A 27,729-nucleotide genomic window follows, 5' to 3' on the forward strand; every position below is an offset into this window, starting at 1 on the left:
ATTTTGAAAATGCGTAAATTAGTTAGAAATGAAACCAAATGCTCCAAATGTTTTGAAACTAGAAAAACAGCACTTGCTTATATTGTGTCTATGTACGTGTATTTATTATATTAGTATTATATTGCTTTTCACGTTCCCAACTTTGTGAGCGGAAAACCTTAGTTCATTTCCATAGAGTAATGGTTAACAAATTGAGGAAACTGGCTCCTTTGGTCGTCCGTTAATAATATACAAGTAATCATAATAAATAAAAAGTTACTCTCGTTTCTGTCTTCAGTGTTGTGTTGCTCTAATTGTAAATTAAACTAAGTACGCCGTAAACTAAACTACTGCAATTTAAAGCTGCCGCTTTAGTAGTTGCGAGAGTTCCTTTTAAACGATTCAAAGGGATGTTCATTCCTTCCCAGCTATCAAATCCCCTTTCCCGCCTTAAGCGGGCGTCGACTCTGGTTGGGATTGGAATTGGTCTGGCGTGGACTCGCTGGTTGTTGCGGGACTGGGCGCCAGCTGCTCCACGCTGACGGTGCGCACAAACTCGGCGGTGGCTTCGATCACAATTGTGGGCAAGTCATCAGCAGGTGCTGCCGGTGCTGCCGGTGCAACTGCAGCGGCTGCCTCCTCCGCCTGTTGTTCGCTGATAATTGGTGTGGTTTCTTCTGTAGATGGTGCTTCTGTGACTATCACAGCCACGGGCGCTGGTTCGGGCACCTCTGTCTTAGCTGGCTCGCTCTCAACCGTACTGGAAGCAGGAGCTTCCACAGGTGCAGGAGCTGTTGCCGGTGTGGGCTCTGTAGACGGAGCAGGAACTGCTGCCGGAGTGGGCTGTGCCACAGGAGCAGGTTCTGCAGAAGTTGTGGGCGCTGCCACAGGCGTGACTTCTGCAGCAGGAGCGGGAACAGGTGCCGGACACTTGGGTGCCGGCGACGCTGACTTGGACTTGGCGGACTTGCCCACGGCCGGCGAGGGAGTCCTCGACTTAAGTTTCTGCTCGTGAGCACTGCGATCCATCAGCACCGAGGTGGACTGCGGAGGCGCCGGACTAGCCGCCCTCTTGATGTCTTCAATCTTGGCCTCCATCTCGCTGCGTATTTCCTTGATGGGCTTCAGCAGAAAGACGGGCACATCATCGTCCCGCCGCTGGTACAACATCTCGCCCTCGAAGTCTACCAACTTGTGTTTGCGGGCTCGCAGCAGGATGCCCACCACCTTGTCGGATATGTAGTTGTAGATCTGCAGAGGAGAAGGAACCAATTAAGAGATATGTTTATGCGAAATATAGGAAACTCACATTGAAGAGTTCGCCGAAAGGGATCACGCGCATAGTGGGCTCGTCCTTGACGTCGTAGCCCTCCGAATTGATGATTTGGCACAGCTCCAGCATCTCCTTCATCACGTGGATGTTGGCCTTCTGGCCACGCATCTCTGTGAGGCTGCCGGCCAGTGGTTTTCCATACTGATCCTTCGAGAAAGTGGGTTTTGGCGAGGCGGCGCGTCCGTCCTGGGAAAATGGATTCAGCAGCTGCGACTGCTTGTGCTGCGTGGCCTGGTTGTTGAACATGGCCACTTTAGAGGACAGCGGCGAATCCTGCAAGTATTGAAGAACACAAATGGCTTTAAAGGGGACTTAAACTGGTTTTTCAAGAAAGGAAGCCAAACTACTTTTAAACGGCAGCGTTGCCACCCAGGCTGCGGTCTCCCCTTACTGCCCCTCCTGTTAGTTGGACGCGTTGCCAACTCATTGTCAGGGCGGGTAATTCAAAAACTTACATCAGCAGGTGTTATCAATAGAGATAACAAATAAGTCACTCAATGAAAAGTGTACAACCAAATCGAATCAGCAGTGAGAAACTACTCTTCCACAAGCTTCATTCAAAGGTGCCAAATTGATGTTAATTGAATAGGATTAGTCTTCCCAAGTCACATTTCAATCAATACACCCAAGTGTAAGCAGTGGATCTCGCGTTGCCAACCCACCCACTGGGCGGGCAATTAATGGCTTTCAAATTCTACAACTTGCTCCTACAAGTTCTCGCGGCAAAATTAATTGGCGCAATTAAATAACAGCGGTCTTACATTTTCTGTAATTTTTCATCTAATAAGTGCAAAATTCCCGCGCCATGAGCCACGCCAGCGGCACCGAAGGAATGCGCAAATGTCGTGGTCATAAATAAAAGCCCCTGCGGAAAAAGGCGCACTGTGGGGGCGGGGCGAATCGTGGCGGGAAGGGGCGTGGCGGCACGGCACTCTTTGACGAGCAACTAAAAACACACATTTAGCCAAGTATATACGTATGTACGTGCCCACTTCCACAGTATTCACAGAAGTCAAAAGAAAACAGGAATGACCTTCGCGGCCAATTCGCACCACTAGCTGTTGTTTATTCTATATGCTTATTATTTATGGGCCGCCAGAGGAGTGGAGCCCCTCGATCGAGTTGCCCATGGACACTTGAATGGATGCGGCGGTGGGCGGGGGGTGTTGGGTGTTGGGTGATCTTATTGACTCTCGGCTGGCGTTTATATAACCCGCCGTTTTGGCAACTGCGGCAATGACGTTCCGAATTTGTCTCTTTGATCAATATCCAAAAATTCGTCAATCAGGCGAAATTCATTCATATCACACGGGGCCAATCGTTTAAAAATAAGTCCAACGATGAATGAAAAGCGGCCAGAACTTGGCAACTTGGTTTCTCGGCTATTTAGCTGTTCGGCCGCTGGGTTTGGGTTTGGGTTTGAGTTTGAGTTTGTTTTCCACGCAGCGGAGAAAGTCTGGGAAAACGCTAGAAACCCGTCCGTGGAAATCAGCTTCGAAAGTGCTGGGAAGTCGCTTCTCCAGTTGGGGGCGATAAAAACCGAGTCTATGTGGCACCCAAGGTCCGCCGATCCACCAAACGCAATTGCAAGTGCACTGCGAAAGGCCAACGACCGAAAAATCCATGCTCACATGCGAAATTATTCAACAATTGTGGGAGACTTCAAGTCGAGATTTCTGCATAGTTAAAGCCACAAATCGATTTAATACTTCGAATGGAGCAACTGCTGATTACTTCGCAACAATGACGACACATACAGCTGGTGTGTGCAAACCTAAGGATCGTTGCTAGTCAATGATCGTTACTAGGAGCGCATAGACCTGAAACCGATATTGCCGTGATTGTGGACAGCAATTTTCAGCTGCAGCTGGCCGGGTCCGTCCGAGTTGGTGGTTACGTGCTGCTCGGTCGCACGGATCTATTTGTCGGCGCCGTTGTCACTCTCGGTAAGTCTGCGCATTCTATTTCCACAGCTGTGGCCATACAGCCATCTATATAGATGTGGCATATAGCCCCTACATCTATACGGACGGACAGGCGGACAGACAGGCGGACGAACGGACAAATGGACGGACGGGGGCGGAGATGGGGTATCTGTGCATATTCAGCATTGCTATTTCGATGGTCATTGCCAAGAATTTTTCCGTGTTTTGATCTTTTTGCGGTGCGAAAGCCTTCGGTGCTCGGTTCCTCTGATTTCGCTGGCGCAAAGTGGGGGTGTGTTGTGTGTGTTTTGGCAACTCATGTGGCGACAAATTAAAACAAATACAGTAACTAATTTCGATAAAAAGAAGACTCTTTCCCGTCCGCCTCCGCCTCCGCCTTTTGTTTGCCAAGCATTCCTTATATCATCACAATGTACCCCATCGCCATGGCTGTCCAGGCATTTCCCCCGCGCCCCTCTTCCCCTTGCATTTATTGCCTGCTGTTCCCCAGTGGCTGGCATTCTACACTCTATTTTTTTTGCGGCTTTGTTCTGGCTCCTCACGCATTTCTGTGGTTTTTGCGCATAAATAATTTTCGGCCATTTGTCGCACGAGATGTGCGAGCGGAGAATCGGCGCGATCTTTTTATAGTGCCCACCAGTGCGGCATTCCAAACATTTCTCAAATCTTAATCCAAATCCCTTTTTATTTTCGGGCTCTAGTGTTTTCTCTGCCATTCGGCACTTTTTGCAGCTGCCTACATTCGTATTTGATGCTCCTCGTAGGAGGATCGGTAAACAGCTTGTACTCTACACTTACACTCACTTAACACAAAAACGATGGATCTTTGGGAACGTGGTAGTTACTAGGCGAGGGCTAGAAATATGAACTATGTGAAATAGCAACTCACCACCACGAAGCGCAGGGCGCCCAGTTCATGCGATACGTCCGTCATGGCTGCACTCGGCTTGGATGGATTGGGCTCCGGGCTCTGGCTGGGATCTTGCAGATTGGCGGATGCGCGACTGGGTCCGGAAAGAGGGGGGATCGCTGGTCGCTCTTCGCTATTTGGATTTCAATCCGCAGTTCGCAACACTTTTGCCTGCAAACGGAAAGAGAAAAGAGTTGGACACAACGGCCCCGGCGATGGGAATGAAAACCAATTAAATTTAGCAACAAACAACATTCATAACAATGGAAACGAAATGTGTGCGCCCATTGCGGATGCCTTCGTAGCGAATTGCCAAACAGCCCCACAGCACCATGCCCATTGATACCCATTGTGACCCAGACCCAGACTTAAGCCCAAACCCAGACCCAGACCCAGACCTCAATGGAGCTGTTGGAGGTGTGTGGCTCCGGGTGTCAGCGGAGTGACTCCCTCCCAGGCGGAGTGGCGAGCAGAGGGAGAGGGGGCTATGGCGATGATGGGCGGTGGGAAGTGAAAACAAAAAACAGAAAACGGAAAACAGAAAGCAGAACGAGCAAGGAAAGAAGGGGGAAAAACAAAAACAGAAGCAGAAGCAGAAGCAAGTCAAAACAGAGCGCCAAAGGCCGTTAGGCGTGAACTCTTGAGCGCCCCTCGCACCCAACCACTCGCACCAAAGCCGCACAGCAGACGAAAACGAATACGAATACGAATAAAGTATACGAGTGCGACCCCAAAAGATGAACCGGAATTCGGATTCGTGCCCATTTGCCGTTTTTCCCACTCGGAATTAACTGGAAATTGCTGTGCATTAACCTCTGATTTCCAGCGAGTTTGAGTTACCAACTATCTGCTACGCACATCGTACATATGTATCCACATGTACATACATATAGGTACATATATGCAAGTGTTTCGGCTCAGAGATCAGCCACAGGAAACAGAAACTACGGCCCACTTAAGATCTAAATAGCCTGTAAAGACGCTTGACAAGATTACTGCCAATTGGGCCTCAAATGCATACAGGTCAAGATCTAAACTGCTCCCATATGGTTAATATTCCAGGGCACAATTATATTCTATACATACTATGCTAAGCTTTTCCCTGTCTCTACCTCACAGAACAAGAAGTGAGCTACTAAAGTGCGGAATCGATTTCTATTTGATCTGTGTAGACTGCACCCAATATGGTTGTCAAATATCCAGCGGTTTCGGGATCACTGCTGCATACACTGAGCGGAAGTTTGGCTTTGTTAGTTAACACTCACTTTTTTCTTGGGGTTTTCGGATGTAGCTGCTCTTGATGCTGATTCTTTTGGCTGGCTGGAATTCCTCGACGAGGCGGGCTTCCAAAATGTCCGATTATCGACTCGATCCACTCACAATGCAAAATGCACACGTTTCGAGAACGTTTCTTTTTTTGATTTTACAACGGAAAAAAAAACAAGAAAAAGGTTTCTCGACCGGGCGATACTGTGTGATTGATTGCCTGCGGGGCAACTTGACTTGGGATCGGATCGGATCGGCGTTGTGGTATATATCTTTATCTTATTAGCTTATATTTCTCTTGCGGGTACACGCCGTTTGCTTGCTGCGACCAAAAGTGAGCGCCGAACGCGATCGCAGTTTCTTTTTATAGCGGCGATGGCACACACACTCGGCCACTCACACACACACGCACACACACAGGCACACAGGCACACACAGAGGCGGAGCAGCCGCTTTTCTGAATTTCTGATTTTCCGATTTCCCGATTTTCCCACTTTTAGCCATTCAGCCTTTCTGCTTTGTGTTGCCGCTCTCTGGGAAAGCGCTCTCGCTCTCGCGCCTTCCTTTAAATTTAGACCGTTCTTGGCGTCGTTCGTTTCCCAGGCGCCCAGTCGGCGAACTCCCAGAGCTGAAAGCCCGGAGCTACTTGGGTACTTGGGTACTTGGGCTTACCACGCAGACACCAAGTCCGGAACGGGGGTCACTCGCCAATCAGCAGCGGGCGGCGCGCTCCGCTGGCCAGAGGGTCCGGACTTGACCGCAGCACAGATGCCCATTCCCAAACTATTTGCTGCCAAGAAGAGCGCACGAAGCGAGCTACACTGCGGGAAAAGCTAGTGAAAAGATCGAGCCACTGAAACTGATACCCATTCACCTGACCAAGAATCATCGAATGGCTTAAATGGCCATGGACATGCACATGGATCTTAATGAAAGACAAGAGAGGAGGGCTGAGAAACCCCAGCTTGATGGCCGCACACATTATCGCGCAGTGTTGCGGCGTGTGGGAACCGCTAAGAAGTGAGAAGTGAGAAGTGAGCAGTAAGAAGTGAAAATCGAACCGGCGATGCATCGCACGCTCGTGCCGTTCGTAATGCTCTTGGGAAAACCGGAAGCGGTCGCAGTGGCCCGCTCCCCCGCCCCCCCTTGGCAAGCCGCACTGTGCCCAAAATAGACTGGTCATCTAACGATATGCTGATGGCGGATGGCTGATGGGTTGGCTCCCCTTCCGATCGAGGGCTCATGTAACGCGCTGATCGTCGGGCGGAATTTTGGACGCCATTCAAGTGTCGCAGTGCAGATGGGTTAACCAGGTCCTAGCCCGAGATCGCTGGACCCAGAAGCGCAGAATCTCAGGATGCCAGAATCTCCGAATACCAGAGTCCCAGAATCTCTTGGCCAGAGTCTCAGAGTGCCAGCGTGCCAGAGTGGCGTCGCAATGCGCGTGCCCAGCTGCCTTGGCTTGTCAGTGGGACTGGGATTGGGATTGGGATTGGGATTTGGATTGGGATTTGGCTATGGACTTGGTCCACCCGGCCCGCCAATCTTCGGGTCTATATACGGGTCTATTCCGCTAATTAAACAAATTCGACTGCATTGTTCGCATTCAATGCTGGGTATTCGTGTGCTCACGACGGGGTATGCTCGTCCAGTGGGTCAGGATGCATATGCAAACGATATGTGTTTCGTGTGGTTTTCGAGGGAAGTGGCCAAGAATTCAGCTAGGGATGAGGTGGGTTCAGTGGTGCAGTGGTTCAGTGGTTCAGTGGTGCAATGGGTGTCCCGCGGTCCATCACTTTCCGTGGCTGTGTGCCCGCTTGTTATTGTTGCATGTTTGGCTGACAGCCACAAGTGCATGGCGACGCGATTTCGGTGGCAATTATATGTATATTATGCACTGCAATGCACGTGTGTGCTGTGTGGTGTGTGGTGTGTGGCTGGGAGGGGCGCAAGCGGGGTAGACCTTCCTTGACCACAGAGACCAGGCACTGACCACACCGAGTATGCCGAGATCGGGGTGCCTGGTTTGGCAGCGGCCAGCACATAAATAACATCTACTCATGAATGAAAATGCGTTCGCCTGAGCCATTTCCTGTTGCAGCCGAGGAAACCAGAAGAGACCAAACGACCAAGTGACCAAATGACCAAGCGATCGCCAAACGGTTAGCATAAATTATTTGAAAGATCTGCCAGCGTGCTGACAGCTGCATTTGGGCCTCAGTAACGAAGAGTCAATTGCACTTCTCACTGCAGTCGCCTCGCCTGAGTTACGGATCTGTATCTGTGCTGACCTCCAACTCTACTCCTCCCGCTCAACTGGTTCTGGTTCTGATTCGCAGGTAACCAGCGTCTTCTTTGTTACCAAGTGCCTAGAAAGCCGCGAAGGAAGCAGGCACTTTGAATCACTGGCGATTCCCGCAGCTGGGAACTGGTGGCCAATAATGTGGGGCGCAATAATGTGTAGTTCAAACAATTAGTTGTATTTTGGTTAGTTGCGAGAATAGCCAAGTGGAAACGCCAAAGTGAGCCGCCACTATATGCGGATATTCGGATATTCGGGATGCGAGTGACTCATCCGACAGTTTGGCGCTGCGATGTCACTTGCGACCACTCTCGAGCAGAAAAAGAGGGACTTGCTAATATTTAATTGTCGGCCGGGTTAAGTAATGCTATGTATCTTATATAGAATATCGGATATGGCCATATTTGGACATATTTGGCCAGCGATTGCCGCTGTTTGCGAAAATGTTTCGAAAATTTCGGATCGGTGGCGTATACGCGATGCCGGGCAAGCGAAAATTGCGCATACGCTGCGTCTGCCCAATCATATGCTTCATCATTGCTGTTATGCTGTATTATTAGTCCGGGCCTGCATTGTGGCGCAGCAGCTGCGCGGTGCGATGGCTCACCCTTAGATCTATATATAAACGGGCACTTGGCCCGCATTGTGGTCACCCAGCACCCATCACCCATCACCCATTACCCATAAACAGCAGAGGTCACCATCCTAGCAGTCCGAAGAGCCTGGGCACTATGAAAGTTTAGAAGTTTAGAAGGGAGGTTATCACATTTAGGTTATCACATTTGGCATTCCAGTTGCTATTGCTAGTGGAGATACATGTTGTGCGATAAACGTGTCTCTTGGTTTTCGTTCCTGGTTATTTGGCTATTTTGTAGTATTATTCAGCTCGTATTATATAGCTGCGCAGCATGGATATATGGTATATGGTATAATGTATATGGCATTTTCTGAGCGAGTACTAGATGCCAAGAAGGCAAGTGCCGTTGACGCAAATGGTGCGCCTCTGCCAAATGGCCATTATTTTTATTGTTATGATGTAGTGCTCTCCAGAGCTCCGTCCATCCGTTGAAGCTCGTCAAGATCGGGATTTCTGCAGGGATTCTACTATCCACCTACTCTAGTAGCCATATAGTCGAGAAAAGGAAGCCAATCCCAGCTTTGCATTCGATCCAAAGTGGGATCCCTTTGAAGGATTTGCGGTTGCGACCCTTTGGCTGCCTCATTGAGCTGTCGACCGGGCAGCAATGCGCAATGTTCGAGTGAAACAAAAATTGGAAACAAAACGAAAATGGAATGCCAATGAAATTCCAACGCACGTCGAGATCCTCATCCTCGCCATCCGCACACCCACAAGCTGTATGCCCATATATCCGACATCGAAAAATGGCCAGCACTTGTAAGACATGTGTAAATATTTACGTTCCGCCTTCTTTTTGGGACGCCGGTGGCGGTGGGGGGCAGGAGGAACTCCGAGATTAAGTGACGTCGATGTCGACGACCGACGACCGACTACCGACGACCGACGAGCGGCGACGCAAGAATTTTGGAATTTGGCATGGTCGAAGGACGCCTGTTGTTGCCATTGTTGTGATCTTGTGTGTACACACATACGTATGTACATATAATCGTATGTTGTGTTCGTACGGATTTATCTAGTACGCCGTGGGCGAGTGTGCTTGTGCTTTCGATTGGGATCCGGACTCCGATGCGGACTTCATGTGCGGATGTGGCTGCGGAATGAGTCAACTGGGTGCTGGCGAATGGGATTTTCTAATTTGTGTGCTCGTCGTGCATTCGTGTGAGCAAATTCATATGCGCCGCTGCATCAGCATCTGCATTTTGATGGCCGTCAGAAGAAGAGGTCAGAAGTGCCAGAGGTGATGGGAGGATGGCTAGGAAACTAGGTGATCAGCTAGTTAATTAGCTCGTTTATGGATTCCCATATTCCAAGAGTATGCTCCAAACGTAAACAGTCTATAAACAGCCTATTACCTATTTATAGTCCATTTTGGCATGGTGCACTCCTCACAGATGCCTATTATTCATCAATGGATATGCCGCAACAGTTGTTGCTTTTGCTAGGGCCCCTGCCGCAACCATACGAATCGCAGCATTTCAAGATCGCGACTTCGTCATCGTTGTTTGTTTGCCATCGCTGGGATGTGAGTGGGATGGCCTAAGAATAGCTAAGAATAGCGCACCTGGCCCGAAATAGATGCGCCATGTGGCCACTGTGACGTCAGGGGCAATGGAGCTGGATGCCTGGATGCGGTGGAGTGGAGTGGTGGAGCTGAGCGGTCAGGATGTAAACAACCAGCGCTGGAATCACACCGAATGGAATGCCGTGGCCGACGGTTTGTTTACACTCGATCTCGCACACATCCATCCACTCAATCAAAATCAGTTTCGCCGGCCAAGAATCTCCGCCGGAATCCGCTCTCTTCCGAGCGGAAGGAATGGCTCCGCTTATCTCCCCCCAAAATGGCAATCGCCCATCAGAAAGTCAGACTGTGACCCCCAAAGGTTCCCGAGTGCAAGTCGGGTGCATGGTCCAAACAGTGGAGATCTCGTTAGCAGTGCGAAAAATGTCCAAAACAAAAACCTTTCTAAGCTGAGACATCATCGGTTTACGGCCCCTCAGATCCCTTGCCTCCGTAGTATAATGTAGTCTTAGAAGACCTCCGTGAACTATGCTAAAAATATTGAGCGAACTTTCGAACTCACCAGTGCCAGTGCCTTGCGATGCGTCCAGTTGATAACGCCGGAATGCCATCACTGCCCCGAGCTGCTGATTGGGAGCAGCTTGTGTTATCAGGCGGTTATTTCACAGCTAGCTTGGAGTCGCCACAGTTGATAGCGTTGTCGGCATAGATGTGGTAGAAGCGAAATGTGGCTCCTACTAGCGCTGGTCCTGCTCCTGGGGATCCTCGCCCTGGAGATGCGGCGGTTCCTGCGGAACATGAGGACGATTCCAGGTCCACTGCCACTGCCCCTGCTCGGCAACGCCCATCTCTTTCTGGGGCTCACTCCGGCGGAGGCCTGCCTCAAGATCGGCGAGCTGGCGGAGCGGCACGGCGACACCTTTGGCCTGTTCCTGGGCCCGTCCTACAGCGTGATGCTCTTCAATCCCCGCGACGTGGAACGGGTGCTGGGCAACAGCCAGCTGCTGACCAAGTCGCAGGAGTACTCCTTCCTGGGCCGCTGGCTCAACGAGGGGCTGCTGGTGAGCACCGGACGCAAGTGGCATCGCCGGCGCAAAATCATCACCCCGGCCTTCCACTTCCGCATCCTGGAGCCCTACGTGGAGATCTTCGACAGGCAGTCGCTGCGGCTCGTCGAGGAGCTGAGGCTGAGGATAAGCAGGGGCCAGGAGAGGATCAACCTGGGCGAGGCCATTCACCTCTGCACGCTGGACGCCATTTGCGGTGAGTACTGATATCTCCCCTGAGATTGATTGGCCCAACTTAGTACTTGAAGTACTACATTTCTTCACTTGTGCGTTGTTCCTTTAATGGCGGTGAATGATACGCGACCATTGGGAGCGCAATAACTCATAGCTTTTAATAGTGGCCTATTTGAATCCAGAAATCTGGGGGGGAGACCTCTTGGAAGCATTGGGCCAAGGTCCGAATCCCATTCACCGCCATAAAAGCGGCTACCGATTGCGATAAGATATTGTTTGTCGCACTGCTTCGGTGGTAAGCTTGCGTTCGACAGCGCGATTAGATATTCCCAGGGCGATTAACACCAAGCTACACTCGAACCAAATGGACTGGTGTTCCTGGATTTGAACCAACTGTCTTTGCGGCAATCTTTGCGTGGAGTGGTGTCGCAGTATGCGCTTCACTAAGACATCCAAGCAGTTTGTTTATCTAGCGCACTGTGAAAATCCCTTTTTCAATTTCGAAAGCCATAGTAGGGGCAATTTGTTCCAGTGCATCGATGGGTGGGATAATCAGCGCTTTTGGCCGTGTCCGTGGCCGTTCTCATGTCTACGGCCCGCTACCGGCCGGATCAGTAGTTATTCCACTTTCAAAGGGTGAATAGCGATTGAGGGGAATCCGAAAAATATGTTCCTGGTCATCGGCGCAATCCTGGCCAGCGCCCTCTTCGTGGGCCTGCTGATCTACCAGCTGAAGTTCAAGCGGCTGATAGAGCTCATCAGCTACATGCCGGGTCCTCCGGCGCTGCCCCTGGTGGGCCACGGCCACCATTTCATCGGCAAGCCGCCGCAAGAGATGGTAAAGAAGATTTTCGAGTTCATGGAGACGTACTCCAAGGACCAGGTGCTCAAGGTCTGGCTGGGACCCGAGCTGAACGTGCTCATGGCCAATCCCAAAGACGTGGAGGTCGTGCTGGGCACGCTGCGCTTCAACGACAAGGCGGGCGAGTACAAGGCCCTGGAGCCCTGGCTAAAGGAGGGTCTGCTGGTCAGCCGCGGTAGGAAGTGGCACAAGCGCCGCAAGATTATCACGCCCGCCTTCCACTTCAAGATTCTCGACGAGTTCGTCGAGGTCTTCGAGAAGGGGTCGCGGGATCTGCTCCGGAACATGGAGCAGGATCGTTTGAAGCACGGCGACTCCGGCTTCAGCCTCTACGATTGGATCAATCTCTGCACCATGGACACGATCTGCGGTAGGGAACTAGGCCTTTGATTTTGCTTTCATTTACAAAATGGTGGTGCTTTGGAGATTGGGCTCTTCATCGGGATATTGGTGTGGTCTTTTATGAAAGTTTTGATAGCATTCCGGTTTCTTTTCCAGAGACTGCCATGGGTGTTTCCATCAACGCGCAGTCGAATGCAGATTCCGAGTACGTGCAGGCGGTGAAGACCATATCGATGGTGTTGCACAAGCGCATGTTCAACATCCTGTACCGCTTCGACCTCACCTACATGCTGACCCCACTGGCGAGGGCGGAGAAGAAGGCCCTGGACGTGCTGCACCAGTTCACGGAGAAGATCATTGTGCAGCGCAGGGAGGAACTCATACGCGGTGGAAGCGGTCAGGAGAGCAGCAATGAGGACGCCGACGTGGGCGCCAAGCGCAAGATGGCCTTCCTGGACATCCTCCTGCAGTCGACAGTCGACGAACGGCCCCTAAGCAACTTAGACATCCGCGAGGAAGTGGACACCTTCATGTTCGAGGGCCACGACACCACATCCTCGGCCCTGATGTTCTTCTTCTACAACATAGCCACCCATCCGGAGGCGCAGAAGAAGTGCTTCGAGGAGATCCGGTCCGTGGTGGGCAATGACAAGAGCACTCCGGTGAGCTATGAGCTGCTAAACAAGTTGCACTACGTCGACCTGTGCGTGAAGGAGACCCTGCGAATGTATCCGTCTGTGCCGCTGCTGGGTCGTAAGGTTCTCGAGGACTGCGAGATCAGTGAGTACTGCGAGGGGAATCACACTTCTTCTTAACTTGCCATTCTCCAATGCAGATGGAAAACTCATCCCGGCGGGCACGAATATCGGCATCTCACCGCTCTACTTGGGCAGACGGGAAGAGCTCTTCAGCGAGCCCAATAGCTTCAAGCCGGAACGGTTCGATGTGGTCACCACCGCCGAGAAGCTGAATCCGTACGCGTACATACCGTTCTCGGCCGGACCGCGCAACTGCATTGGCCAGAAGTTCGCCATGCTGGAGATCAAGGCCATCGTGGCCAATGTGCTGCGGCACTACGAGGTGGACTTTGTGGGCGACTCCTCGGAGCCACCGGTGCTGATTGCCGAGCTCATCCTGCGCACCAAGGACCCCTTGATGTTCAAGGTGCGGGAGCGTGTCTACTGAATCAAAAGATCACATCATATTCCTTCACTTGTAAATGAAAATATATTCAAAAATGTTAACGATTCGCGGCAAAACGTTTGCTTTATATGAGGGCTGAACAGCCAAGCCATGGTCACACTGCCATAGATGTGGACTAGTGTCGATAGCTCGATGGCGCATTCGCTTTATTTTGCGCCATAATTATCGATAGTGCAGCTCGCGCTATCGCAATGGCATATCGATAGTTTCGTGAATCGTTAGCCCAGCTCTAAAATAGTGTTTCTCTCCTCTCGTGTAGAAAAACAGAGAAATTAAACTTTTTCGCGCATTTCGCCATTGCAAAAACTGAAAATCGCGATCGCGTTCGTTTGCCCTGCAGATTGCACAACTACGCGCTCTCGATTGGCGCCGATTTAGCGGTGAATCGCGAATTCAAAGAAATATTCGCAGCAAGAAGAAGAACGGAACGGCCAGTATAATCGTATTGTTGTTTGTGTTGGTGTTAGTTGTGTGTGTGTTTGTGGGTGTTGTTGTTGCTGCTGCTGCTACTGCTCCTGGGATGATGCTGTAAAGTAAAAGTGGTGGCAAAAGCAATAAGCTCGTGGTGCGACGCAAAAAACACGCTGCAGTTAGCGGCCAGGCGGAAAATGCTGAGAGTGATGGTTGCTTGAGTCCCGAGTAATCGCTAAAATATCGAACACACAGTTCGTGCAAATCAAATTGCGCCAATAAGCAAAAGCAAACGCAAACATCGTTTGTTTTATTGCATTCCACGCACACACACACATATATATAGATATATATATGCACACGCACGCAGTCGCATACATATGCGCTGCAGCAGCAACAAAGATTTTTTTATTCGACCACACTCACTCACACACGCAACCACATGCATCCACGCAGCAAACGGATAACAACAAAAACAAAGAGAGCAGCCAAATGTTTCGCCTGAGGTGAGTTGATGTTTTTTGTGAATGTCGTTTGGGCATTTTTGCGACAGTAAAGTGCAACAAATTGTTTGTTTTTCGGCCTTTGCGTTCGGAATTGGTCTTGATTTAATTTCGGTGCGTGTGTGTGTGAAAATTGGAAATCGCCTGTGTGCGTGTGTGTGCGCGCACTATCGTGTGCTCTCGCTCCCACCCACGTACTCCTTACGGCCGCGCGTTTGTTGTGTTTTGCTGTTGCTGCACTTCTCTTTGCCCAGCCAAACAAATCGCTCACTTTTAGTAAAATTCAATAACTGCCCGCAGTGCAAAACATGAATTAATAGTTAATGATTGAGGAGCACGGGCTGCCTTGTGGTCCATGTCCTGTGAATGTTACAGTCGCCTTTCCGCTGTCTCCCCGGATGGAGAATAGGCTCCTTTTCGGGTTTAGGATTGTTCCGAATCCTTGGATGGGTACTAGCCATCAAAACTAGGTTTCTATTTATCCATGCCCTTATATACATATCGGGGCAGCCAAATCCAACTAGGTTCGATAAAATATCCAGTGTGTTCTCATTTCTTGGTCCAAATAGGCCGGAGAATACATATATGTTAAATCGATTTACTGTTACCTAGTTTCTCTGCAGGATAATTGAATGGTAAATAGCGAATTATACAGCTGTTTTAGAATGGTTACAGATTGAAATTCATGTTGCTAAAGTCCAGCATTTACTTCAATGAGCAAAGCGTTTGCTGTGTGTTAGCCAAAAAAAAAAAACCGGTCAACTAATGTGTCTCCCTTTCCAGTGATTACATCCACAACCACAAGGATTAGAGCCAGCAACACGGAGTAAGAGGATACCAGCAGCAGCAGGCAAGGAACCACCGCTAGCGAAGATGTCGCGCTGGGGCAAGAACATCGTGGTGCCGCTGGACTCGCTCTGCAAGGAGAAGGAGAACACCAACCGGCCCACTGTCGCCCGATCCGTGGGCACCGTTGGCAAGTGGGGCAAGATGGGCTTCACCTCCACGCGCACCTACACCCTGTCCGCCATCCATCCCATGGCCGCGGCAGCGGCGGCTGCTGCAGCGGCCGCCAGTCCCTCCCAGAGTCCAGCCTCCACGCAGGATCACGATCCCAACGACATGTCCGTCTCGGTGCCGGAGCCGCCGAAGCCGAAAAAGTTCTTCAAATCGAGGAATACAGCTCCGCCTGAGGTCATAGCCCAGATCATTCAGCAGCTACCGCACTGTGGAGCCGGTGCATCGCCCATGCGGGACCATTTCTCGTCGGCGGGTGTGGGTGCTGGTGGTGTCACGCCTACTTCCGGTGCCCAGGAGGCTGGCGGAGTGAAGCTGAAGCCGGGCAAGGGCGTCAGTTCCGCAGAGCGGAAGCGCAAATCGCCCAAGAAGAAGGCAGTAACAACGCCAGCCTCCACGCCCTCGACGCCTGGTGCGTTTTACGGCGCCTCCGATCGAGATGGCGATGGGCTAAGCGATCCCGCCTCGGAGCAGCCGGAGCAACCGACCAGTGCCTCGGGCAAGCAGAAGCAGAAGAAGGCGAAGGAGGAGAAGAAACTGAAGCCGGAGGCACCGCCATCGCGGGTTCTGGGTCGCGCCCGCAAGGCGGTCAACTACCGCGAAGTGGACGAGGACGAGCGCTATCCCACGCCCACCAAGGATCTGATCATTCCCAAGGCGGGGCGTCAACCGGCCGAAGTGGCGGCCACGGCAACACTTGCCGCCGCTTCGTCGGAAGCCTACATTAGTTCCACGTTTGGCAGCCCTGGATCGGAGCCGTCGTTACCCCCGCCTACGTCAGCGCCAAGTGCATCTGCGTCCCAACTGCCCTCCGCATCCGGCAGCGCGTCGAATCCTCCGAGCGCCTCCCGCACGCCCGAACATCCTCCTATTGTGCTGCGCATCTCCAAGGTGAGTTTCGGATTGCCTGGGACTTTAATTTGGTTTTCAACTATCTGTGTATTGAATTTTACATATAAAAGTATTTTAAATTAATATTTCCACCACACTAGTGGGTGCCCCTGTCATTTTGCTTTTCACCACTCCGTTTTTCGGTACATTTCACTACTCAGTAAACAGTGAACAGTTATCCAACTCTAACTATTTCCCGAGTACCCCGAATGCGATCGCCCTCTTTCTCTCTCTCTCTCTCTCTCTCTCTCTAAACAGCTGCTCTCTCCCTGCCACCTCTCTTACTCCGTTGTGCTTCGCCTTTGCTCCCCATCCCTCTCTCACCCTCTTCACGCCGCTGTCCGCTGTGTGTGTTGGAAAGGGAAGGCAGCGCAGCGCGCAAAGCAGTGTTAAATTACGCGCGCTTTTACATGGCAAACCAACGGCAACGGAATTGGAGTCGAGTCTCTCTCCCGAGTTGTTGGTGTTTTGTTTTTCGTTCCGCATTTATCAGTCGCTTCTTGCCCATTTCGGTTCAGTTGGAGTGTTAATTACCAGGAACGCGACACAGTAGTACTCATTTTCATTTGCCAAATCAGCTAGTCCGAAGTAGGAGCACAAGTAGTGGATCCCTCAGTAGAAGAACCTGGCTAAATTGGCACCACTTTGTTTTCCAGGGCACTTCGCGCTTGGTCAGCACGGATAGCGAGGAGCCGCCGAGTAGCTCGCCCGCTCACCAGAACCAACTGAATCAGCTTCCGATCACGGAGGAGGAGCCAGCGGAGCGGTCCGGAGACGAAACAGTTCCTGCAAGTACGCCAAAAATCACAGTGAAGCCACTGAGGCCGCCACCAGCAGCAGATTCCGTGGATGGTTCGTCTGCGGCAGTAGGAGGAGGAGCATCGGCAGGCGATTCTTTCGAGGAACGCAAGTCCCAGTCACTAGACCCCAACGAGGAGGAGGAGGACGAAGAAGAGGAGGAGGACGAGGAGGAGGAACCGCCGGAGATCAACTACTGCACGGTGAAGATATCCCCGGACAAGCCACCGAAGGAACGGCTCAAACTGATCATCAAGACGGACGTGATCCGCAACGCCATCGCCAAAGCCGCAGCAGCAGCCGAGTCCCGCAGCGAAAAGAAGTCAAAGAGCAAAAAGCACAAGCACAAACAGCTGCTGGCCGCGGGATCTGGTGCCGCTCCAGCGTCTGGAGCCACCCCTGCCGAGATCAACTCTGAATTTAAGACACCCTCACCTCATTTGGCTCTCAGCGAGGCCAACAGTCAGCAAGCACAGCATACGCCATCCCATCTGCATCAACTACATCAGCTCCATCCGCAACGAGGCTCCGCGGTCATATCGCCAACCACCCGATCCGATCACGACTTCGACTCGCAGTCCTCGGTGCTGGGCAGCATCTCCTCGAAGGGCAACAGCACGCCGCAACTGCTAGCGCAGGCTGTGCAGGAGGACAGTTGTGTGATTCGCAGCAGGGGATCTAGTGTGATCACCAGTGATCTGGAGACGAGTCAGCACTCCTCGCTGGTGGCTCCCCCCTCGGACATTGAGTCACGCCTGGAGTCCATGATGATGACCATCGACGGAGCTGGCACGGGAACAGCATCTGCGGTGCCGGAGACGCCACTGCAGGAGGACATACTGGCTGTGCTGCGAGGGGAAGTGCCACGGCTAAATGGCAATACGGATGCGGAGCCAACCGAGGAGGAGGATCCACAACAGCAGCCGAAGAGGGCCACGCGTGGCAGGGGCAGAAAGGCCAATAACAATGCGGATGTAACTCCACCCGCCACGGAGACCAGAACCAGAGGTAGGGCCAAAGGAGCAGATGCCAATGCGGCTGCCATATCGCCTCCAACAGGCAAACGAACCACACGGGGCACTCGGGGCTCCAGAAAGGCCGAACAGGAAGTCGACATGGAAGTGGACGAAGCGGCGGTGACGACGCCGCAAGCGAACGAGGAGCAGCTGGAACAGGCCACACTTCCACCGAGGAGAGGTCGCAATGCTGCTGCCCGAGCCAATAACAATAATTCGGCCAGCATTAACAACAACATTAATAAGATAGCTGCTAATCTGTCCGCCAAAGCCGAGGCCAGCCGCCTAGCAGAGGGCGGAGTAGCTGGTGGAGCGCCACGTAGCTATGGCCGCAAGCGAAAGAACCAGCAGGTGACGCAGGTGCTGCAGCAGGAACAAGCGCCCGAAGAGCCGGAACCACCTGAGGCCGAGGAGGAGCAGCCCACACCCGCCAAGATTCCGCACACAGATCACAGGGAACATTCGCCAGACCATGATCCAGATCCCGATCCGGATGAACTGTCGAACAACTCAAACAACTCGTCGTTGCAGCACGATGGTTCCTCCTCCTCGCCCCCACCCCGCGATTTCAAGTTTAAGGATAAGTTCAAGCGAACATTGACATTGGACTCGCAGGGCGCGGCGAATGCCGGAGCGGGTGGAGGAGCAGCAGCAGCGGCGGCACCACCTGAGTCTTCTGGCGAACAGCGAGGCGCTGTCAAGCTGGTCATCTCAAAGAAAAAGGGCAGCATCTTCAAGAGCCGCGCCCTGGTGCCATCCGATCAAGCGGAACAGGCCACAGTGGCCAAGCGGCATCTGTACAAGCACAGTTGGGATGCTGCGCTGGAAGCGAATGGCGGTGGTACCGGCAGCGATGCTAGCAATGCCTCGGCATCCGGTGTGGGCGTCGCTGGGGCCAAGGATCATCTGCATCATTTGGCGACGGGCAAGTCCGACGGTGACTTCGGTGACAGTCCGTCTTCGAACAACAATGGCTCCTCCAGTGCGTGCAGCAGTGCGTCCACGTTGCGCGGCGACAGCCCGGCCCTCGGAAAGATCTCGCGACTGGCGGGAAAACAGGGAGTACCTGCCACCTCCACCAGTTCCGATGCCTTTGACCTGGATTTGGAACCAATTGCTGGAGAGCTCGACCTGGAGCGTAGTGCAGCGGGTGCTTCCTCTGGCGGAACGGGGGGAACGACGGGCGCAGGAGGAGCGACGGGCGGTGGCGGCGCCATTCGGGTTGACCGCAAAACCAAGGACTACTATCCAGTGGTGCGAAACGTTAAGACGGCCCACCAAATCCAGGAGATCGGCGAGTACCAGGAAATGGACGACGACGTCGAGTACATCCTGGACGCACTTCAGCCGCACAATCCTCCGGCGACACGCTGTCTCTCCGCCCTCCAGCTAGCCGCCAAGTGTATGATGCCCGCCTTCCGGATGCACGTGCGTGCCCACGGCGTAGTCACCAAATTCTTTAAGGTGAGTCCTACCGGCTTATCTTTCAGTCAATCTTTCAGTTCTTATACATATGCTGAGCTGCAAACCACCTTTGGGAACTTGTTGTTTACTTGTTGTTTGATTATGCAATTGAGGCTTATCCAACTTCAATATATCAGCTTTCGGCATAGCTGTACCCAGAATAGCCAGTTTGTTTTGAAAGCTTGCATGTTATTTTGTAATTCCGTATTGAGTGCCTGTATAAACGTAAACCATTACACATGTGCCTTCATAAATAAAGAGCACCAGCTTGGTATTGTTTTCCACTTGGAGTCAGTATAGAGTGTAGATTAATGTCAAGATGAAAAGTATGAACTCTCGTTTCGCATTCAAAGCTGTTTGTTAATTAACTGACTATTTAACTGTAGGCATTATCCGACGCCAACAAGGACCTCAGCCTGGGCCTGTGCACCTCGGCCATCATGTACATTCTCTCTCAGGAGGGCCTCAACATGGACCTGGATCGCGACTCCTTGGAGCTGATGATTAACCTCCTGGAGGCGGACGGCGTGGGTGGAAGCACGGAGACCGGACACCCGGATAGAGCGGGCTACGACCGCAACAAGCAGAAGGTGCGCGAATTGTGCGAGGAGATCAAGGCGCAGGGCAAGGGAACGCATCTCAACGTTGATTCACTGACTGTGGGCACGCTGGCAATGGAAACGCTGCTATCGCTGACATCCAAACGGGCGGGCGAGTGGTTCAAAGAGGATCTGCGAAAGCTGGGTGGCCTGGAGCACATTATCAAGACCATCTCGGACTTCTGCAGACCTGTGATTGCCTGCGACACGGAGATCGACTGGCAGCCGACACTGCTGGATAACATGCAAACGGTAGCGCGATGTCTTCGAGTCCTCGAAAATGTGACGCAGCACAATGAAGCCAACCAGCGCTACATGCTCACCTCTGGCCAGGGAAAAGCGGTGGAAACGCTCTGCCAACTGTACCGTCTATGCAGTCGACAAATTATGCTGCATCCTTCCGACGGTGGTGGCAGCAACAAGGAGCATCCCGGCGTGGCGATGCGCGAGCTGCTGGTGCCGGTGCTCAAGGTACTGATCAACCTGACGCACACGTTCAACGAGGCGCAGCCATCGCTGGGCGCCGAGCTGCTAGGTCAAAGGGGCGATGTGGTGGAGACGAGCTTCCGGCTGCTGCTGCTCTCGGCCAACTACATTCCCGACCAATGTGTCTTTGAGCTAAGCATACTGGTGAGTGTGTGTTTTATATCATCCCCATTCGTTGCGTTGACTGATTCCACCGTCCCTCCAGGTTCTCACACTGCTAATCAATTTGTGTATGCATACTGTGCCCAATCGGGCTGCTCTAATGCAAGCTGCCGCTCCGCCAGAGTACGTGGCGGACAATCCACCAGCGCAGGGATCTGTGAGTGCACTGCAAGCTCTGCTTGAGTACTTCTACAAATGCGAGGAGCTGGCTAGGTGGGTAACATTTACACTTCCAGTCATTTCGCATTCCTTATCGAATTTTTCATACCCGCAGATTGGTGGAGAAGAACACGGACGCCTTCCTCGAGAGCAACGAGAAGGGAAAGAAGAAACAAGAAGAAGTGGAGGAGACGGTCAACAATCGTGAGTATTCTGCGAAACGATGATCTGTGCTGTGACCTTTGCTAATTGAACCGGGCGGTTTTGACAGTTCTACAACGAGCCGGCCACCACATGGAGCACACGCTAAAGGGAAGTTATGCGGCCATCCTGGTGGGAAATTTGATAGCGGACAACGAGTTGTACGAGTCGGTGGTGCGCCGCCAACTGCGAGGAAACAGTTTCAAGGAGATCATTGGCGTGCTGGAGAAATACCACACATTCATGAACCTTACCTCCAGCGTGAGTTCCTTATACTGTGTTATATATTTTTAGTTCAGATCGACAGAATAGCCTTTTAATCCATCAAACTGCATCCATCAAATCTCCTAACTTGTTAACATTCTCCCCCATTTGAATAGTTGGAGGCAGCCTTTGTGGCGCATATGAAGTCCACGAAGCGCATCATCGACAACTTCAAAAAGCGCGACTACATCTACGAGCACTCGGATGACCACGACAATCCCCTGCCTCTGAATCTGGAAACGACGGCGCAAGTGTTGGCCGTGGGAGCGGACGCGTCGCATGTTGCCTCAAGCACGTCCGCCTCTGCCTCCGCATCCTCATCCACATCGGCATCCACAGGAACGACGAGGGCGCCGCGTGTCTATAAAACGTACAGCAGCCACAGATAATCGGACCTGGGATCGGGATCGGGATCGAAGAGCCATCGCAATTGTCGTTAACCACACCGAAAGCCTGCCACCAAAATAAAATTCTGTTGTTTGTGATTATGTAATTTGTTTATGTGTTGATATAACAACCACTATATGTATGTGTATAGTCTGTAATGCACCTAGTTTCAGTCAGCTGTACCCCCACGTATATATAGATATATATATAGAAGTATATAGCTAAGAGCGATAGGATACAATGCGATCTGATCTGATGTTTTTGCGTTTGTATTAACCCAAAGTGATAGCGAATTCCTGAGCATGGTCTGCGTTTTAACTAAAGAAAATTACTAAGATTGACGAAACGAAAGCGACACCCCGAACAACACAAAGATCCAAATCAAATCCCCACTAATATGAGTACGTTATATAGTCATAAGCAATATTAGCAGCTAAATGTCGGCTTACCCACGAAAGCACACACCCCCACCCATGTAAATATTCTTTAATCAGCGATTTTATCGGACGCGTCTTAGGTTTATTTCGAATGTGTTTTTTTTTACCTATTCATACTTTAAATATTAAAACCTTTTTTTTATTCATTGTAAAACAAGCGCTCTTAGCAAAAACGCTGTAGCAGAAAGAGCGAGAGCGATAGACAAGTGTAAAGAGAGAGAGAGAGAGAGATAGAGAAGGAAACTCTAGATTAGATGAGGAAAATAAAGTTATTTTATTGCCTAAACGTAAGCTAAAGAAACTCTACTTATAAAACTAACACTGATAAATAAATATATATATGTATATGGATATATGTGTACGTTTACAACCACAAAAATGTCATTTTAGGCTACAAAAATCAGATTTAAAAAGCAAGCGCGCGTGCAAGAAAGAAACAATTTCGGGAACAAAATATATATATTTATTTTGTGTTTTCAACGAGTACATAATATATTGTTCTTGCGGAAAAAACAAACAGAATTAAAACTAAAATTGAAAAAGAATGCGGCAGTTGTATTATTTTGCAAAAAGGGAATGGGAAGGGAACTTGTTGAACATTTTGACAGTTTACTTTAAATATTTGGCATTAATAATAATTTGTTTTGCTCTATTATGAATAACTCCAATTTATTTTAATTATCTGAGATAAAGAACATTTTTTTTACTTGCACTGATTTGAGCACGACGAAGTGTCATCTCTAGCACTCACGCACGAGGCTGCAAAATGAACGCAGTCAGCTGTTTCTGGTATTTTTGCGGCGGATAAGTCGGTATTTTTCGGCTTGCCGCATGTAATTTTTATGTCATCAGGCGGTCCAATTGGCAGTTGCCGCACCGAAACAGAAACCCGGGTCAAAACAAAGCACTCATCAATTAAAAAGCGCTCCAATCCTCCAGCCCGCCCGCCTGCTCAGTTCCGTTCGGCCAGGACCAGGTTCAGGATGTCGACCCGTCGCCAGGCGATCACGTTATACAGGAATCTCCTGCGCGAGTCGGAGAAGCTGCCCTCGTACAACTTCAGGTAGGTGTTGTGAAATTGGATGACAGCCACGAGCGATGAGCGATGAGCGATGAGCAATGTATTCCCCGGTTTCAGGATGTACGCTGCCCGCAAAATACGCGACACATTCCGCGCCAACAGGAGCACCAGGGACTTTGCGGAGATCGATCGCCAAATGGCCGATGGCCAGCAGAATCTGGAGCTGATACGTCGCCAGGTAAGTGCTGCGTCGGATCTCACCCCTTATCAGCCACGTTTGGAAGTATCCAGAAATAGAGCAGTCGTTTATTTACCAAATGGTTGGGAACTCAATTAATTAGTGGGTCTGATAGAAATACACTACTTGCCTCATCGAAGACAATCAATTTGAGGAATAATAAAGATCAATGTATATTTAAGTAGATTTTATCATATATATCTGATTTTGCAAACATGGGACATTGTGGGGGAGACTCCATTACCATCTTATTAGAAATCGAAAGTCACCATTTTGCCCCTTTTCGCTTATCAGCTGGCCGAGTTTATTAAGCTTTGAATGCCCACAGGTGATCATCGGCCACTTGTACAGCGCTGACAAACTGGTCATAGAGAACAAGAAGACCCTGAAGCCCTCGGACGACTGAGGGAAACACAAGCGGAACATGCGCTAGCTGACGAGAGTACAACAGCAGGGAGAGAGCGGCAGGAGGAGCAGGAGGCGTCTCTGGGTGAAGACACAACTCGAAAGACTCGACCCACACACAACACAGCACACCACACCACACACACACACACATTGTTGATTATAAATGGCACTTGCATCGATGAAACCAAGGAACCGAAATCATTTGCTAGCAAAAAAACACCAATTTAATGTTATGTTTAACAACAATTATGAAATTCTATATACATACATATATATTAATGGTATAAATAAGTACTAAAGTACTCCAGAAAAAAAAGAAACATCTAAGACACCGGCGCCAATGACATGGAATGTGTGAGCGGGAAAGTGGAGGAGGTGGGAACCTACGCCTGGTAGGTGCTGGCGGACACATTGCCGCCGGTGCCCGTCCAGTTCGTGTGGTGGAACTGACCCTCCTGGCCCAGCAGCTCGTAGGTGTGGGCTCCGAAGTAATCCCTCTGGGCCTGCAGCAAGTTGGCTGGCAGCTTGGCCGTGCGGTAGCCATCGTAGAAGCTGAGGGCGGTGGACAGAGCCGGCACGGGGATTCCCCAGCGGAAGGCATTGGCAACGACCTCGCGCCACGAGTCCTGGCCGCGCTCAATGGCCTTCTTGAAGAAGTCGTCCAGCAGCAGGTTGGACAGCTGCGGCTGCGACGTATACGCGTCCTTGATGTTGCCCAGAAAGACGCTGCGAATGATGCAGCCGCCGCGCCACATCAGCGCAATGCCGCCGTAGTTAAGCCTCCACTTGTTCTCGCTGGCCGCCTCACGCATCAGCATGAATCCCTGGGCGTACGACACGATCTTGGCGCAGTAGAGAGCGTGCTTGATGTCGTCGAGGAACTTGGCGAGGTTGGCAACCTGCGCCTTGGTCGAGGGTCCCTTTAGCACGCTGCTGGCCTGGACGCGCTCGTTCTTCAGAGCAGACAGGCATCGCGAGAAGACCGCCTCACCAATTAGCGTCACAGGTACGCCGTACTGGAGAGCAGCGATGGCCGTCCACTTGCCTGTGCCCTTCTGGCCGGCGGTGTCGCGAATTCGCTCCAGCAGATGACCTTTGCCGTCCTTGTACTTGAGAATATCGCGCGTGATTTCGATGAGGAAGGAGTCCAGCTCGGCCGAGTTCCACTTGCCGAACTCCTCGGCCATCTGGTCAGCCGACAGTCCCAGGCTCTGCATGATGTGGTACGCCTCGCAGATCAGCTGCATGTCACCGTACTCGATGCCGTTGTGCACCATCTTTACGAAGTGACCGGCGCCTCCGTCGCCCACCCACTCGCAGCAGGGCTCGCCGTCGGCCTTGGCGCAGATCGCCTGGAAGATGGGCTGGATGAGGGGCCACGCAGCCTCGTGTCCACCGGGCATCAACGAGGGTCCGTGGCGGGCACCTTCCTCGCCGCCGCTCACGCCGGATCCCACATAGAGCAGTCCAAGTTTGGCCAACTCTTCGCAACGACGAGATGTGTCCTGATACTCCGAGTTGCCGCCATCGATGATCACATCGCCGGCAGAGAGCAGCGGCACCAGCTGCTGAATGAAGTCGTCGACCGCACTGCCGGCTGAAATTGGATCGAATTTACATATGATTAGCGCAAAGTTCCTTATCAAAGCTCTTTAAAGCTCAACTATCGTAGATTTATTTTCTAAAACGTTTCGCGTTCTTTTTACGTGCAGAAATCATCGATTTAGCCAGAAAGTAGAGCGTGCGATTGGACAAGGTCGGTTGGTTGCTTTTGGAAAGTCACTGTTTTGCTTTGGAGGTCACCCTGGTGAGGCGTCCCTTGCGCCGGGTGAGCACTTCTCCAGCGCCGTGGAACCAGATAAGGCCAACGAGTCGTGGCGATAATAGCATTGATCTATCTATCTAGCGGTCGTTGCTGCTGGTTTGTGGGACACACTAGCGGTCAAAATTGTGGCACTCACTCTCTTCACTGATCAACTAGCATTCTTGGGTCGTCATCCTTGGTGTAAGTGACCAAGACTAGGTTGATATTCAATCACCCTTGTCCTCACTTCCACTTCCTGTGAAAGTGGGAGTTTGCACAACCTGTCGCGCAACTTTCAAATCCAAGTTGAGCGCGGAAACCTCCAGAGCTACCTACGTTCTTGACCCGCACTGTATGCTCCTACGGAGCATTCCGCAGTACGGAGTGAATCACAGGCCTGGCAAACTGGCGGGGAAGGAATCTGCACGGTTTTCGGCTGGTCAAATCCGAGAAATTCCCCCTGAAAATCGCGCGTTTGTGTGTGACCTATACCTATAATGAATGTCAAAGATTTCTCTCTGCGCCGCGTTGTTGTTGCTTTCGCGCGAACAGCAAGCTAGGTAGGGAGGTGGAGATAAGCCGGGCACGCCGCTCTAGAGGTGGGAGAGGCGGAGTTCCGGACACGCGAGTGTGGTAGACGGCCGCGTGAGTGACCTGGAAATCAGCTCATGGGTTCGTTGGATGGTTTAGGCAAGTACTGAATTGGAATTGAAATTGCTGAATTGGAGTGTGTTATGCCAGACTTGCGGTTACGGTGTTTGAAATGGGACTGGTGTAATTTGAAAGCTTTTATTAGACGTGCGGTTTTGAAATAGCTTCAGCATTTTAGTTTCGAATCAAATGAAGAGCTTGGAACTCAGTTTGGTGTCCAAGTCAAAACTATCGCCTGCAAAACAGCGAGCTGCCATCTCAAACGTCTGAACAAAAACAACTCGTAACCCAGACTTTGTGTTAAGGCCGCAGCTCAATGATCTCCGAACAGTTGTTTTTTGTGTTTGCTCCCCCTCTTCGCCGACTTATCCCGCTTCCACCGCTTCCTCCTCTTCCTACTTCACCTGCTTATCCTCTCTTTCCCTTTGCGCATTGCAATACGCGCCGCAAAAATCATTTGATGACTTTGCTTTGACTTTTTAAACAATTCACCAACACGCGCGCACACATGTAAACTGAGTCACCAACACAGCGATCGCTTACAGCAGGTTTCACTGGCTTTTCGAAGTTCTGCGCTCCCCAGCCGATGAATTTTGATTAGCAACTCACCCTTGACCAGCAACATGACCTTCCGGGGGCTCTTCAGCTTGGAGACCATGTCCTTGAGCGAGTCGGCGCCAATCACGTTGGTGCCTTTGGCCTCATTGGCGAGGAACTCCTTGACCTTGGCCACCGTGCGGTTGTAGGCGCACACCACGAATCCCTTCTCGTCCATGTTAAGTATCAGGTTTTGGCCCATGACCGCCAGGCCGATGAGGGCGATGTCCGCTTGTCTGGAAGAGATCCGGGGATGGGCCATGGGTTAGGATCGCGGAAAACTCCGAGGAAAAGGGCTACTGCAACTCACCCGCTCATGTTTCGTGTGTGCTTTGTGCGGTTTGTGTTCCAACAATGATTCGAGTTCCCAATGTTACAATCTATATATGGCACTGTTAAGCGCCAGCCCGTCGATCGATAGTCGCGGCACGATGTTAGCTATCGATAAGTGCCGAAAAGCTCCACTCGCGAAGCTTTCGCAGGGCGGCAGTTTGACTTTAAAGTTATCGCCGATCCGCCGATATATTAACCCATTAATGCCGCTTGTGGCTGGTTTTATGGGTCCTTGTGTGCTACGGAGATACTGCTCTAAATAGAGTGCTTCACAGTAGAACAGCAAACGCAACGATAGTGTTTTTCCTATTATGACCCCCTAGTACATATAAAATG

General features: G+C 51.3%; 5 protein-coding genes across 8 annotated transcripts; 3 read left to right on the forward strand and 2 right to left on the reverse strand.

Annotated features, from left to right (window-relative positions):
- Positions 1–77: 77 nt before the first annotated feature.
- On the reverse strand, positions 78–5,771 carry LOC122625066 (cell surface glycoprotein 1). 2 transcript variants are annotated; one of them, XM_043804924.1, is made up of 4 exons: positions 5,434–5,771; positions 4,148–4,339; positions 1,289–1,585; positions 78–1,230 (listed from the first exon to the last, which is right to left on the reverse strand). In XM_043804924.1, the coding sequence occupies exons 2-4, from the start codon at positions 4,190–4,192 to the stop codon at positions 430–432; spliced, it is 1,143 nt and encodes a 380-aa protein (XP_043660859.1). In that variant the 5' UTR covers positions 4,193–4,339; positions 5,434–5,771; the 3' UTR covers positions 78–429. The 2 variants fall into 2 exon arrangements, with proteins under 2 accessions (XP_043660859.1, XP_043660860.1); XM_043804925.1 differs by lacking the exon at positions 4,148–4,339.
- Positions 5,772–10,540: 4,769 nt separating this feature from the next.
- LOC122625064 (cytochrome P450 4d1) lies at positions 10,541–13,592 on the forward strand. 2 transcript variants are annotated; one of them, XM_043804922.1, is made up of 3 exons: positions 10,541–11,161; positions 12,500–13,123; positions 13,179–13,592. In XM_043804922.1, exons 1-3 carry the CDS (start codon positions 10,624–10,626, stop codon positions 13,526–13,528), a joined length of 1,512 nt encoding a protein of 503 aa, XP_043660857.1. In that variant the 5' UTR covers positions 10,541–10,623; the 3' UTR covers positions 13,529–13,592. The 2 variants fall into 2 exon arrangements, with proteins under 2 accessions (XP_043660857.1, XP_043660855.1); XM_043804920.1 differs by lacking the exon at positions 10,541–11,161 and adding an exon at positions 11,752–12,371.
- A 160-nt stretch (positions 13,593–13,752) lies between these two features.
- LOC122623509 (protein wings apart-like) lies at positions 13,753–22,692 on the forward strand. Its single transcript, XM_043802712.1, has 8 exons — positions 13,753–14,463; positions 15,244–16,368; positions 17,025–19,646; positions 20,033–20,875; positions 20,937–21,106; positions 21,168–21,256; positions 21,324–21,514; positions 21,634–22,692. The coding sequence occupies exons 2-8, from the start codon at positions 15,334–15,336 to the stop codon at positions 21,904–21,906; spliced, it is 5,223 nt and encodes a 1,740-aa protein (XP_043658647.1). The 5' UTR covers positions 13,753–14,463; positions 15,244–15,333; the 3' UTR covers positions 21,907–22,692.
- A 483-nt stretch (positions 22,693–23,175) lies between these two features.
- On the forward strand, positions 23,176–24,299 carry LOC122624533 (protein bcn92). Its single transcript, XM_043804140.1, has 3 exons — positions 23,176–23,404; positions 23,480–23,600; positions 23,929–24,299. The coding sequence occupies exons 1-3, from the start codon at positions 23,184–23,186 to the stop codon at positions 24,004–24,006; spliced, it is 420 nt and encodes a 139-aa protein (XP_043660075.1). The 5' UTR covers positions 23,176–23,183; the 3' UTR covers positions 24,007–24,299.
- LOC122624532 (6-phosphogluconate dehydrogenase, decarboxylating) lies at positions 24,239–27,526 on the reverse strand. Of its 2 annotated transcripts, XM_043804139.1 has the most exons (3): positions 27,371–27,526; positions 27,073–27,296; positions 24,239–25,605 (listed from the first exon to the last, which is right to left on the reverse strand). In XM_043804139.1, the coding sequence occupies exons 1-3, from the start codon at positions 27,376–27,378 to the stop codon at positions 24,392–24,394; spliced, it is 1,446 nt and encodes a 481-aa protein (XP_043660074.1). In that variant the 5' UTR covers positions 27,379–27,526; the 3' UTR covers positions 24,239–24,391. The 2 variants fall into 2 exon arrangements, with proteins under 2 accessions (XP_043660074.1, XP_043660073.1); XM_043804138.1 differs by lacking the exon at positions 27,371–27,526 and having other exon boundaries at positions 27,073–27,322.
- Between the last annotated feature and the right edge of the window lie 203 nt (positions 27,527–27,729).

Source organism: Drosophila teissieri, chromosome X (genome assembly GCF_016746235.2).
Source record: "Drosophila teissieri strain GT53w chromosome X, Prin_Dtei_1.1, whole genome shotgun sequence".
NCBI classification, from domain to species: Eukaryota; Metazoa; Arthropoda; class Insecta; order Diptera; family Drosophilidae; genus Drosophila; species Drosophila teissieri.